Raw genomic sequence first — 15,510 nt, 5'->3', positions numbered from 1 at the left:
ACTAGAAGAGATTATGCTGAGTGAAATAAGTCAAGCAGAGAGAGTCAATTATGGTTTCACTTATTTGTGGAGCATAACAAATAGCATGGAAGACATGGGGAGATAGAGAGGAGAAGGGAGTTGGGGGAAATTGGAAGGGAAGGTGAACCATGAGAGACTATGGACTCTGGAAAACAATCTGAGGGTTTTGAAGGGGTGGGGAGTGGGAGGTCGGGCTACCAGCTGGTGGGTATTATAAAGGGCACGGATTGCATGGAGCACTGGGTGTGGTGCAAAAATAATGAATACTATTATGCTGAAAATAAATAAAAAATAAATTAAAAAAAAGAAATTTGAAAGTCATGTAAAAGACAATGGGACACGTGTGACGGGGAGTGTGTATGTGCAGGGGGTGGTTTAAGCAAGAGACTGATTTCAGATTGATTTGCACATTAGAAGAGCCCCTCTGCCTGCAGTGTTGTGAATGGACTGAAGGGGGCAGAACAGGAGGTTGAGAACTGGTTAGAAAGATGCTGTTATTAACATGGCCATCGATGATGGATGACAGCCTGGTCCGCGGAAGCAGAAGTAGGAAAACTGAGAAATACAAGCTTATGAGAGTCAATTAGAAGGAGAGGTAAGTGGACAAAGGAGTCAAGGATTACTCCAGGAATTTTAGTCTGGGGCAACTGGATGGAGATTGAGAAACCAGGATATTCCAAGATAGGGATTTGTGACTCAAAGCTAATAATAATCATAACTAATATTTATTGAGAGCTTTCCAAGTGCTGGGCATTATGTTAGCTCCTTATATTAATATTTTACCTAGTCTTACAAACATCCCCTGGAGTTAGGACATACTATAATTCTCAGGCTAGAGAAGACTGGGTATTTAAGAAGTTCTTGCCCAAGTTTACATATTCAACACATGGCAAAACCAATATTTGAACTAGGATTTATGCTGTTACCCACCAATCTATGCTGTTTCTCCCTGGCGAAGGTAATAAATAAGAACCAAGTGCAATTATTTTATTAAAATAAAACTCTAAAATTTGAAACAACAAATTGGGACAAGGTTTATAGTTATTTTATTTTCACTTGAAAGTGGTTATCACCAACTCTGCTGTAGAGAGGACATCGGTGTAATTATCAAATCTAGACATGACTTTGTTCCCGAGATATAGGTTTCTTACAATCAACACTTAATGGAAGTTATCCTAAACGCATATGTAACACCCACAGATGAAGTAAAAAACTGTTTATTGTCTATCAAATTCATGTTTAATTTGATACAGAGATAATGAAATTGTTAAAAATTTAGATTGATTAGTACTACTAAGATTATCATGGCTGTTCCTATTTTATCCCAAATGTGATGAGGCTGGGTGATGTCTTTAATAGAAAAATAAATAATGCATATCAAAAGTTTTTGCTTAGATGGCAACAGCATTATTGATACAAGCATAAGAAATAAACATGAATTTAAAGTGGTAAATTAATTGTATAGCTAGAAATAACTTACAGCTGATGTGTCTTGGTCTCAATGAGCTTCTGAATGGTGAAATCATCAGAAAACGAGAAAAGTTTTGTGCCACATCCTCCCCACACGATGTTTTTTTCAGCTGAATTCATGGATTCACTCAAACACATCAGTGGAGTACTGACATTTCCTATATTTAGTATCTTCAAAGGAGCGGCTCCTTTACACTTTGCCAAGAAGAGAAACACATTCAACCAACTGAGTATCTGCGAAATGAAAGGCTGTAAAATCTGCTGCACTTTCTAAAAGCCACTTTTCCATTGTAAATGGCTAGAGATCTTAAAATAAAAATTCAAAATACATTTTTCAAAGGATTTATGAAAACACGATTCAAGTAGAATGCAGACCAATTTCTGTACAGGAAATAACCCAGGGATTACGCCCTACTAGTTTGTCTCTCCTTAGGTAATCAGCTTTTTTATAATAAGGAGTATAAATGGGTAGGATGTTGGATAAATAGATGGAATCACAGATGCCTCCATGGAGGAAAGAACAAGTGTTTACTGATAAATGAGAATCTGAAAAACAGAAAGTTAAATGATCTCTTCCAGACTAAAGAAAAAGTTTGTGACAAACCAGATTTTTCCCCACATATATTTATAAGGAATTATCACTTCATTTATATAAAAATAGAATTACTTTCTTTTAACATTTTAAATCAGATCTCATTTATCATTTTATCTTTAGTTTATTCATATAAAATGTAGTCAGTCAACAAGTATTTATAGAGGATCTATTTTTATGCAAGACTTTAGGAAAATAAGAAGATGAAAAGCAAGATTTATGATCCTTGCTCTTAGGGAGTTTACATCACTTAAAAGAGGGGTGGAAATAAGCATATATAAAATAAAAAACTTAAAAATTTTTTGATGTAGAACGGATTCAACATTTACCTTAACAGTTTTATCTTCAAAAATGGCTAAATTGCCATCAGCAGTTCCCACCAGAAGAAAGTTTTTTTGCTTGCTGAAAGAAAAAATGTCAATATTGTTATAAAAATAATGCTGATACTGACCAAGATGGCTGTTACATTCCCCTCCAGGCTGACTAAACTTTAGACAGGTTTCTATGTGATTATGGATCCCTGACCTCTCTTTTCTTTGGGTATTTATTTAGAAAACTTAACAATTGTAAATTATTTCTCTGCGGATTTGAGATACAAATCCTCCCAGCCTCTTATCAGTTTTAAGGCTCAGGCATGTCTCTCTCCGGAACGAGGAGGCTTCCTTTTGAAATGTAATCATCAAGAAAGGCAGGGCTGCATCTCCCAGTCTCTATGGAACCGTAGGAACCTCACTTCAATAATGCAACTAATGAATATTTGAACACTACATCAAAAACTTATGATGTACTATATGCTGGCTAAGTGAATATAATAAAAAAAAAAAAAATAGCAACAATTAGCAAACAACGATGGCCTAATCACATGGACCCCCCCCCTCCACACAAGAAGTCATCCAGTATTTTTCCATTAGCTCATCCCAGTGTTGAAAACACTCCCATCTTTTGTTTCAGCAGAGTTGAGTTCAATTTCTGTCCCTGATTGAAAAAAATCTTAAATAAAGTCTTCCTGACCAATTAAATGCCACCTGATGAAATTTTTGACAATATCCAAATAATTTCAACTTCAAAAGTGCCAGTGGACTTTATATATCAGCTGCCAAAAATTTGAGTTTCACATTTTTCTAATATTTATTTTCCAGTATTGACTTAAACCAGAGCAATACATGGGGTATGATCTTAATGACTCCAGGAAATCATCCTGCCCCAACTATTACAGCAATCAACCTGTTACTCACAACTGCAATCCTACCATTTGGATAAACTCCTTGGAAATGAGATCCCCGCAACTAATAATGGTTGAGTCACCTACTAATAACTTATGCATTCATTTATTAGGTATTTTCTCAATTTGATAGTGAATTGATATGTTTAAACCAGCACATAACAGGCTATTTATATTTAAAAAAAAAAAAAAAGGATAAAGGAAAACTCATCCCTGAAGAGAACCTACAAAGAAAAATAAACTGATGTGAGGGCTGGTAAGGAAATAGACCAGAGCTGAAGTAACACCAGCGGTAAGGCACAGAAATATGTTAAAAATTAGCAGTTTTTGCCACACAATTCAGTCATCAAAAATATTTGTAATTTTCTCCCACAGATCAAATTCACTATGGCACCTTTGCTTGGGAAAGGGATTGCAATACAAGCAAGTCACAGAATCGGTCATCTTTCCAAGAGTATGTCTCTTATCCCCATCTTCGGTATTGATGACCAGGAGCATGCCAGACTGTGTCCCACAAACTATCCAGCTTTCCTTTTCCGCAGGAAGAGGCACCAAAGCTAGGCACAGTATTCTACTATCAATAACTTCCTGTTTAAAAAATAAAAATAAAAAAGAAATCACAGTTTGAAGAACTTGATTCAAACTCCAGTGACTAGAATTTGAATAGAATGAAAATATTGTCATCCAGACATTTAATTCATTTTATTCTCTTGCTCTTAATTTTAAAAAACAATCACAATTTTACTTAACCTTTCAACAATAAATGATTTAACTGGCAAACAATTTTGCCCACCTAAAATGCATCAAAAACTAGAATAAAAATTGTAATTTGCTTTTCGGTATCACTATTTCTCACTCCGTCAAAATAAGATGAGGGAACTGTTCAACTTTAAGAATAATGATTAGGCATAACATCTATTTAGTAAGGCAACAGTCAAAATATTAGGTTATTTTTTAAGTTTAAAAAATTATCTTATATTTGCTAATACAATTTATTGATCCATTTTATAAAGTTGTGTTCAGATTTCTTCTCAGTCATGACCAACTGCTACATGGGAATGAAACACTGGCTCCCTGGAGAGATCAATCACGTGCTCCTGTTCACACCCCAGAATTCCTCATGACTAAAGACTGAGTTTCCTTAGAAACTACATTTTTTGGAATTTCTTCCCCTGTTCTTTTTGTCTTCCTTCACTTCCTTAAAAGTTATTCTTTCCTTTGGGGCACCTGGGTGGCTCAGTGGGTTGAGCCTCTGCCTTCAGCTCAGGTCATGATTTCAGGGTCCTGGGATCAAGCCCTACATCGGGCTCTCTGCTCAGCAGGGAGCCTGCTTTCCCCACCTCTCTCTCTGCCTACTGCTCTGCGTGCTTGTGATCTCTCTCTCCCTCTGTCAAATAAATAAAATCTTTAAAAAAAAAAAAAGTTACTCTCTCCTTAAATCACTTGTATAAGAAACTCTGTCTCAGGCTATTTCTAGGGATCCTAACCTAAGACACACATATATACTATGCTTTTGAAACAAAACACAGACTATTTAATTTCATGTAAATCCTCTTGTTCTACCAGAAAACTAAGTAATACTCCTATATTGCTTTCACTTAATTTCTTCCAAAGTAACTTTTTACACTCATACATGGTTTAACATCATCCACAAAATAAATTTTTTAAAGTATCTGTAACTTAAAGGGCACTTGAATTTACCTCAGAAGTCTGTTTTTCTGTATTTAAGTCAAGAAATAAGAGTTGTCCTTTGTCACGGTGTCCACAGCCCAGCCAGATGCTTGCATTCTTGCTGTTATGATTTGTAGCGACCATGCATTCAACGCTAAAGTTTTTAGGTATTGATATATGCCTCATCAGACAGATTAACTCAGCTGAATTCAAAATGTCAAAGACCTGAGAAAGTTTAAAAATAACAAAATAATGCATATCAAGTTAACATATGTCCTCTTGAAAGATCATATTATTGTGCATAATGTAGAACGACATGCTATAGCTCTATCAAGAAAAATCTAAACCTCTTCAACTGAGATCCAAGCCAAGCAAAGGATAAATAATCCAAACTACAGATAAAATTAAGTTAAAATAATACTTATTTTTAGACTAAGCACAAGACAGACTCTTTTGTCTGTATGGTATGTTTTGTAACTTAAAAAAACAGAAAATCTCAAAAGTGCCAACCGAACAGAAATTTGGCAGTCAGGAGCTGTTCTTCACCCAGTTCAATACTGCAGAGCTACACCATGTTACAGATGAACACAGGCCACCAATGAATGGAACAGACCTTCTGCCAAGCGAAAGGAAAAGAACTTTTGATCTGTGGTAATGAAATTCACAAGTCACTTCTAGATTCTGTTTTCATGTTTTTCTTTGAAACACTAAAGAACTAGAGTGACAGGGGAGTGGGTGGGGACCACTGTAAGGAAACAGAACCAGGACTCAGGAAACTGGAATTAGAACCATGACACAGCCACCAGGAGACATCACCTCGCACCTGCCAGAATGGCTAGCATCAAAAAGACAAGAAGTAAGAAGTGCTGGCAAGAATGTGGAGGAAAAGGAAACTTAGTGCACTGTTGGTGGAATATAAATTGCTGCAACCACTATGGAAAACAGCATGCAGGTTCCTCAAAAAATCAAGAACAGAGCTACCATGGAACTTCTTTCTGGGTATATACCTAAAGGAAATGAAATCATTATCTTTAAAAGTTATCTGCACCTCCATGTTCATTGCAGCATTATTCCTAACAACCAAAACGTAGATATAACCTAAGTGTCCATCAGTGGATCAATGAATAAAGAAAATATGATATATATGTATGTTTGTGTGTGAGTACACACACACACACACACACACACACACACACACACTGGAATATTATTCAGCCATAAATAAGAAGGAAATTCTGCCATTTGTGACAACATAGATGGACCTTGAGGGCATAATGCTCAGAGACAAGTACTGTATGGTATCACTTATACATGGAAACTAAAATACAATAAAATAAAATAAACAAAATCAAACAAGCTTCTAGATACAGGAAACAGACTACAGACTGGTGGTTGCCAGAGGCAGGGTATGGGAGGGGGTAAAATGGATGAAGGGGTTCAAAAGTTACAAAATTCCCGTTATAAGATAGGAATGTAGTGTATAGCATGGGGACTAAAGTTAGCAATACTATACAGTATATTTGAAAGTTGCTAAGAGAGTAGATCCTAAAAGTTCTTATCACAAGAAAAAAATTTATAACTTATGAGGTAATGGATGTTAACAAAACTTATTGCAGTAATAATTTCATAATATATACATGCAAATCATCATGTTGTACACCTAGAAGCTAATACAGTGTCTATGTCAATTATATCTTAACAAAACCAGGGATGGGGGGGAAGGTAGGGGAAGTAGCCAAGATAACTACATAATGTTTGTTGAAGTCAGTGTATGTACTCAGCTATTTTTGAGTAGAAATTTTAAAGGTGAACAAAAATTTTTCAAAAAGTTATGATACAAAATCAAGAGTCCACAACATAAAGAGGGTTCTTGTTTTGATCTATTAAAATCTGTCTCAGTTCAAAACATAGCAAGCAAACTATTTCTGACAATATGGTGGAAAATGTTAGTTGGACAAACCACCCATCTAAAAGCAACTTAAAATGCTAAGAAAATTATTTTTTTAACCTCTTAAAAATCTTAAAAATCTCACAACGTCTTAAGGACTTACCAGGCCAAAATATTAGTGAAAGAATCTAGTGAAAGACAGAGAGGTCAACCATACACTCAAGTCAGATATTTCCTTAACTGCACTTATCTACCGAAGGCAAACTGATGTGTGGTTTTCAATATCTTGTCAGCCAGTGAGAAGGAAGTTTAAATCTAGAGCCTGCTCAAAGTGGAGTCCAATGAAGGTCTGTTCCCAAAGGGCTACATATTTAGAGTAAATGAGAAACAGAAATAAAGCCGCCCCATGCTTCCACTTTCTCTGAGAAAAGCAAAGGTGCCTGGGACTTTACAGATAAAGGGCAAGGAGAGAAAAGAACCCTAAGAAATTGTTATCCACAAGCTTGCTCTCAAGAAGATTTATAGACCAGATTCCCATCTGGGAATAGTTAAAAACAAAAAAACAAAAACAAAAACAAAAAAAACCCTCAAGCCAGGAATTGAGTTTAAAGCAATTTGCAGCAAGAAAACTGAGAAAAAAAATGCAAAAGATCTGTATGCAAAATTATAAAACTATGTTGAAAAACACTTGAGAAAACATTATTAGGAAGATAACCCACATTCAAGAATAGAACAACTTAATATCACAGAGAATCCTCCCCAAATTGTCTGCAGATTCATTGCAAGTACAAACCAAATCACAGCAGGCTTTTTCATAAAAGTTGACAATGTGATTTTTAAATTTATATGGAAAAACTAAGCCCAAGAATAGCTAACATATTCCTAGAGGAGAAAAATAAAGAAAGAAAGGAGAACTCATAAAGTGGCAGAAATTAAGACAGGATAGTATTAGAGGAAGAACAGACAAGTTGACCAATGCAAGAGAATACATGTGTGGGTGTGTGTGTATCTGATAAATTATAAAGTGAAAATGCTGGGGTGTGTGTGGGGGGAAGAGATCAACAGGAAAAAAGGGAAGAAACTATTTAATAGATGAAGCTGGAAAATTCAGCTACCCATATGGGAAAAAGGAAACTGGATTCAGATAAAAAAAAATGTCAATTCTTGACGGGAGAACTTCAATGTCAAAAGCAAAACTTTTAACCATTTTGATAAAACCATAGGTAAATATTTTTGTGACTCTGGCAGAGATAAGGACTTCTTAAAACAGGGCCCCAGGGCACCTGTGTGGCTAAGATGGTTAAGTGTCTGCCTTCGGCTCAGGTCGTGATCCCAGGGTCCTGGGACTGAGTCCCAAATTGGGCTCTCTGCTTGTCAGGGAGTTTACTACTCCCTCTGACCCTCTCCCCAACTCATGCTTCCCATCTCTCTCTTTCTCTCTCACTCTCTCCCTCTCCCCCTCCCAAAAGTAAATAAAATCTTACAAAAAAAAAAAAATAGGATTCCAAAAGTAATAACCATAAAGAGTGTTGTTAAATTTATCTGTATTAAAAATTAAAATATTCTGTTCATCAAAAGGCACTCTACAGGAAATAAAAAGGCAAACCACAAATAGGGAAAAGAAATTTGCAACATGTATAACCAACAAAGGATTAGTACTTCTTTTTTTCTTTTTCTTAATTCATCTGTATGCAAATAATCCAATAGGAAAATGGGCAAAGTAATGAACAGGCATTTCCTAGAGGATTAAACATATATAACCAAAGAACATATAAAGAGATGGTCATCTTTGTTAGTAATTAGGAAAATGCAAATCAATGCAGAAGACTACATATCTGGAAAAATTAAGAACTTAGACGGTACTAAATTTAGGGAGAATATATAGAGAAATGTTTACCCTAACATATAGATGATTAAAGTATTAAGCTGGTAGAACTTCTTCAGAAAACAATATGGATAGTCACATATGCTACAATCCTGCAATTTAATTTCTAGGTCTATATATCACAAAGCAATTCTCATATATTCTGGACTAGGAGAGGGTACAAACATGTTCATAATAGCAAAAAACTGGAAATAATACCAATACCCACAGACATGGTCATGGGTACATATAATGCTTCTCAAACAGTGGAATGGAATAGCGTGAAAATAACCAAACGCTATGTTTAACAACCTCAGTAAAGCTTGCAAAATAAGGTTGGGAGAACAATGAAAATATTTCAGAACACGATATGACTATAATTCCATTTTAAATAAAAGATGAATATAGCAAAACCAAACTGGGTAGCAAACATAAAGAAAAGCAAGGATTATCTCAAAAGTCAGCAAAGTGGGAAAAAAAAAAAAGTCAGCGAAGTGGTAACGTCTATAGGGAAAAGAAAGTGATGCAATCAGAAAGAAGCATACAGGACTCCTGGGTGTTGGCAATGCTCTTTATTTTGTGCCATGGGTGGCAGGAGATACAGAAGTTTTGTTTTATCACTCTTTGTGGTGTGTGTGTGTTTATTTATATATTTGAATATATATATATATATATATATATATGAAAAATTACATATGTGTACATACATATACTGGATGTTCTATAAAAAATATAGATAAATTTTTACTGTAAGAGTACCTGGGCAGAAGTAGGCCTTTCTTGAGGATTTTCCTTCAAACACTTTTTAATTAACTTCTCAACCATGGGCCATGGGGCACAGCCATATTCTTTAACTGGATCTAAAACATTCAAAAACATATTGTGCTACAACATTAGACAAAGCAGAACAATTACTTTGTTTCCTTTTCAGCGTATGTGAGAGGTCCAGACCATGCAAAGGGAAACACTGATCTCCTTAATCCTGTATTTAGTTTGGATCTACTTATATCACAAACTTAAAGTGATTTTGTTAACTTTATCTCTACTAGTGACATCAAAAAAGACTACCTGATCTTTTATTATATAAAAAAGACACAAATACTGATTGAATAAAATAAAAGATTTTTCATTTCACACCTGCATTTCACATATACTTTGAAGGTATTCTTGCTCGTATAATAATTAGACTTCTATGGAAGTACTTTTTATTTTAATATTTAAAGTTGGCAAGCATTTAATCCTCATATCCCACAGTAGGTTTTTGCATATTTCTTTTTTACAAGAAGTATAACATTCTTCCAGATGGCATAAACTAGAGATCTGGGAACTGTCACTGTACAGCTAACCAGTGAAATTAGGGCAATGACCCAGATTGTGTTGAAAGTTTATCCAAATAATAATAAATTTCCTTTTGCCAGGAATCTTTTAAAGGTCCCTCCGAAGGAGGTAGGTGAAACTATATCCCCTGTACTTGGCACATAGCATATACTCATAAATAAATATTTAAGTGAAAGTGAAAGCAGAAAATATGAGAAAAAATTTAAAAGAGTACTTTGTAGGGGGAACTGAAGTAACAGTTCAAGGATGAATGACAATGTCCTAGAATTTTCTAAAAGCATGAGACAACCAATATGAGATCTGATTTCATTAAACAATCATTTGCTAATTCTTATTAATATTTATTACTAAAAATAATTGCTATACATAATTCAAGCTTCTAGTCCTGCATATAAATCATCTCCCTCCAAGAAAATGAACATACTCCAGGCTAATGAGCACATAGTTACTCTTCAGGAGCATAGAAGTCACTAAGCATGGAGCTCTAAGAGCAATGTTATTTCTGAATATTCTTCTAAGTATAATATCAAATACATCAATTTTAATTTGGGATTTTTTTTAAGCCCAAAACTGCTATCTTTCTCATATGATTTCCATTAATGTGTCACAGGATTTAAGAATATTCATGCACTAAACAAAAACTCATCAGTTGTGAAGTGAATTAAATATACAACTACAATTAAATAACTTGGAAATAAAGCTGCTGTTATAAAAAAATAATCTTTATTGTAGATAAAACTTACCAGGTAATTTTCCTTGTATTGCCAGTTCATCAAACTCATTTGGAAACTTCAAACCCTCTGCTATTCTACCTCCAGTTGTCAAAATGTCATAGAGTAGTAAACCAAATGAATAAACATCAGCTTGTTGGTTATAAATAACATTTCCTCTAGCAACTTCAGGTGCACGAAACCCTGAAAGTAAGCAGATGTATTAATAAATATGCCTAACACCGGGCTCATATGCCCAAGGAGGCATATTCTTAGGTAGAGATGTTGATGAAGAGTCAAGGAGATGAGTTCTAAATCAAGCCATGTCCTTTCTGTAAGGAGATACGTAGATCAAGGCAATTAACAGCCTTGTGCTGACATTTCACCCCAAAATCGCTCTTGAAAAATAGTAAGGATAAACGTTCAATAATTATTAAGTAATGTTTCATATTTAAAGCAATTAAGCTTAATCAGGGGGGAAAAAAGAACCCTACATCATTTTCCTCATTCCTAAAAACACCATTCCCAGGGAAGTATTTCAAACAAAGGAGAGGCCAGGAGGGCACTATTTCTAGACTTTACTCCAAGTCACTTTAACGTGACTGAAGTTTAATGCCTTCATTATTTTCAGAACTTGTGACTCCATTCCTTCTACCCAAATGGAAAAATGAAAATAAAACCACAACTAATGTAAAACAACACCTCAGGTGTTGGTTCATGACTAAAATTCTTTTAAAGGGAAATCAAACTTTTCATCTCACAATAGATATAAATCACTTTTAAATTCTTCACAAAAAAAAGAGTAATTTCAACATGATTCATAAGAGTAAAAATATCAGCAATCTAATGAAATCTATCAGAGGAAATTGGTTAAATGATGTGCACTACACATTAACTTAAAAATCATTTTTAAGATGACATGCTATAATGTAAACAAAAAGAAAATGTAGGATATAATTCTGCAAGGACAGAAAGTTATCAAATGTTGTAAAACAAATCAACTGAGTTAATTTTTTTAGCTATGATAATCGTATTGTGATTATGAAAACAAACATTCTTATTCTTTTTTTTAATTATTTGACAAAGAGAGAGAGAGAGGAAGAAAGAGAGAGAGAGAGAAGCAGAGGGAGAGGGAGCAGCTCCCTGCTCAGCAGGGAGCCTGATGCAGGACTCAGTCCCAGTACCCCAGGAGCATGACCGGAGCTTAACCCACTTTGACCACAGCTTAACCCATTGAGCCACAGGGCGCCCCCCAACATCCTTATTCTAAGGAAATATTTGTCTGTTTGTTTAGGCATAGCAACATAATGTTTGTGATTTAATTTCAAAGTCTCAAGTTCTTACACAAAGAAAGCCAAAGAAAGGACAGTGTGGCAAAGAGTTAATAATCTACATGAAGGGCACATGGGTGTATACAGTGCTATTCATTCAACTTTCCTAGAGACTTAAACATTTTAAAAATAAAAATTTTTCCAAGAAATACATCTAAATGTAATAATGCTTATTTCCATGTGCTAAAATTATGGGTAGTTTTTATTTATTATTATTTATTTTAATTTTTTATACTTAGAAATTTTCTATAATGAACATATATGATTGTCATCATTTAAAAACATAGCCGGGGGTGCACCTCCGTGGCTCAGTGGGTTAAAGCCTCTGCCTTCAGCTCAGGCCATGATCCCAGGATCCTGGCATGGAGCCCTGCATCGGGCTCTCTGCTCAGCGGGGAGCCTGCTTCCTCCTCTCTCTCTGCCTGCCTCTCTGCCTACTTGTGATCTCTGTCTGTCAAATCAATAAATAAATAAATAATTTTTTTAAAAAAATAGCCAGGTAAATAAACAAAGTATGAGTTCATAGCCTTCAAGATGTCAATGGCTGAATTTGGAAAGTGTTCTGTTTGACCGAGCTTACAATCAGAAGACGAAGTGCAGCAGTCCTTCACCAGGCTGGAAGGACGTGAAGAATCAGAAAGATGGAAGGTCAGATTTGAGCATGACAGTCCCTATTGTACTGTTAATATTCTCCAGTTAACATGTTGTCACATTTGTTCATACTCTTTCTACAAACACACACACTCACCATTTTCCCATTATCTGCCTGCCGCTATATACAGAAATATATAATAGCCGTTTTCTTAGAAAAAGAACATTTTCCTACAAAGCCATAATATCACACTCACACTCTAAGCTCAAGAACTGTGTTAGTAATTAGGACAGCTCTTAAACAGATCCCTAATAACTGTTATATAAACATATAACAACAGCTCCTAATTCAATTGTTATAGGTTTTATAGATACTTTCTTAAGAAGTTCATTTGCTATGCCAAAAAATAACCCAGATGGGCAGATGAGGACTTTCCATTGTATGAATAACATAATCTTTCCAAAAATGTTGTGTGTTTTCCTAAGGCCACAAAGATAATGAAAGGTCAAGTCAAGAGTACTTACAAATAATGAGCTACTCATACATTAGCTAGTTCATCGACAATTTTTATGACTACCCTTCTAGAATTTAAGAGGGATTTTGGAGGTTACTATCAATCTCATGCAATTTATTATTCATCCAGCACATTTTGGGGGTATCTATTAGAACAAGTTACTATTCAGAGATGATTAAACCTTTCAGTCTATTTTTTTCCCTTGCTAAATTTACTCTTAGAAACACCAGGATTTGTAATTGTGGGAACTTAGAGCAGAAAAACCGAGGGTCACATAGTCTAAATTTTCATCCAAGGCACATATCCTTTTACAACAGTTTTTATCCCTCTAGGCATCAATCCACAGATGTTAGAGCTACGCAGAAGGTTAGAATTTTTTCTCAGTGAGTCGAGGGACACTAAGAAAGAAAATTGTGAGGCCATGGAAAGAAGTATTTACTTCAACATGGAAATGATTTTAACCTTCTTATCTTCTCCCTTTCAAAATAAGTATCTTCATTGACACAATCCCCAGCGGGGGAACATAATCCTTATTTATATATTCTGGAGGTATCTCAACCACAATATAAGGCACTTCAAAGTGCTTTTGAAATTCATCCAATGAATTTCTAATGATTTTCTAATTTCTTGAACACTAACAATTTCTTCTAATCTATGGAGCAGTAGATGCCTTTAGGAAATAACTCCCCCAAATAGTAAACGCTAAATGATGATCTGCCTGTAATCCATCAAATGGGCTGGTCTGCATCAACTATGTTGTCACAGATCGCAATAAAATGACATTTAATCAACAAAGCATGCAGAGTAACATGAGACATTTGTCCCCAATCCATGCCTTTAAACACAAAAATGCATACTCTATTGTTGTAATTTGTTTATCTAAAAAAGATAGAGAATCCATTTGAAAACCATGAATTTTAAAAAATACTGAGAGAACAGAAGACAGACTTTTAATAAATGATAATGGTGTGAGTTGTCTAAGAAAGAGAGGAGTAGCTGCACCACTCCATCCACCTAATAAGCTTTTGATAAGCCAAAAGTTTGAACGTAAATATAAACGCGTGAAGGTACTAAAGACGTATTCATAACTATTTCATCCCCTAATACTGCAATGCAAAAGGCCTTCCCAATCATTCTCTGAAGGTGGGTGGTAAGAGCTGAAGGCTGAGAGCTGGGCAAGGCACACTGTCTCTGGAGAATTTAAAAATAATAAGCAACTGCTGGCACTGGCAGTTCACCAGTGGGGCAGATCACCCCCATCATTCTTGTCCTTGGAGCAGCGCTGATGAAACATGTCAGGAAAATCAGACTCCAAAAAGTTAAGGAAACAAGTTGTTTACCTAAAAGATTCAAACTCTACAACAGCAAAATGCCATCAACAAGGTTGAAGAACAAACCCTACACTGGAAAATATTTGAATATATGGCAGGAAAATATTTGAATATGTAAGAGTCAACATGAACTAAAATCAGCTTTACAAATGAGTAAGAACAATGGACAAATGAATAAAGACACAAAAACGTACATAACATGAAAGGAAAAATATATGTCCTATATATTAAAGATTGCTTAGCCTCAAATAAAAAATAAGCAAATAAACACTTGGAAAATAAAAACATTAAGTTCTCACTTTTTGACTATTAATTTTGTGAAGAGTAAAAAGAACAACAAGTCCAGAATGGGAAGTGGGTGCTCTAATTTGAATATGGAGGGAATTTTAATTGACAAGCCTTTTAAGAGGCAATTAGTGTTTCAAAATTCAAAATATGCACTCCCAGCAATACCATGACTAAGAATTTAATGTTTAAAACATCAGTTTTATAAATGACAATTTTAATTTACAATTATGTTAATTAAACCACTGTCAATACATCAAAAAGTCAGAAAAAATTTAAATATACATCAAGATGTGGTTAAGTAAATTAGTGTACATACTAGCAATAAAATACTATGTAACTGCTAAAACTGATGTTTGACATAGAAAGACTGCATGAAATATTAATTAGAAAAAAGAAAACTAAAGCAGAATTTATAATACATCTATAAAAAACTTAAGCACTTCCAAATATAGATCTAGATATATCTCTGTATTACCAGACTGTTAAGATTTACTGCTGCTAGTTTTTATTAGAAACACATATTTTGACCTGCGTAATAGGATTTGCTGTTTTACCTCATGCCCTTCTGTTTTGCAAATCAAATCTTACTGTAAAGTGAACTAAAATCATGAGCCTGAGTTGCATCATCATGGAGACCTTCACCTCAAAAAGACCAAAAGGATTGGGGGGAGGGGGACT

At 34.9% G+C, this 15,510-nt stretch overlaps 1 protein-coding gene across 2 annotated transcripts in view; it reads right to left on the bottom strand.

The window, feature by feature from the left end:
- Nucleotides 1-15,510, bottom strand: part of LRRK2 (leucine rich repeat kinase 2) — a 132,336-nt gene that overhangs the window by 8,317 nt on the left and 108,509 nt on the right. For both annotated transcript variants that reach the window (XM_059402899.1, XM_059402900.1), the window contains exons 42-47: nt 10,810-10,980; nt 9,488-9,588; nt 5,007-5,201; nt 3,700-3,893; nt 2,413-2,485; nt 1,502-1,686 (exon numbers count right to left, since the gene is read on the bottom strand). In XM_059402899.1, the coding sequence (XP_059258882.1) occupies nt 1,502-1,686; nt 2,413-2,485; nt 3,700-3,893; nt 5,007-5,201; nt 9,488-9,588; nt 10,810-10,980 (919 nt within the window). The remainder of the gene's footprint in view (nt 1-1,501; nt 1,687-2,412; nt 2,486-3,699; nt 3,894-5,006; nt 5,202-9,487; nt 9,589-10,809; nt 10,981-15,510) is intronic.

Source organism: Mustela nigripes, chromosome 6 (assembly GCF_022355385.1).
Source record: "Mustela nigripes isolate SB6536 chromosome 6, MUSNIG.SB6536, whole genome shotgun sequence".
NCBI lineage: Eukaryota > Metazoa > Chordata > Mammalia > Carnivora > Mustelidae > Mustela > Mustela nigripes.
The sequence above is the reverse complement of the archived record's forward strand: the minus strand, read 5'-3'. Positions and strand labels throughout refer to the sequence as shown.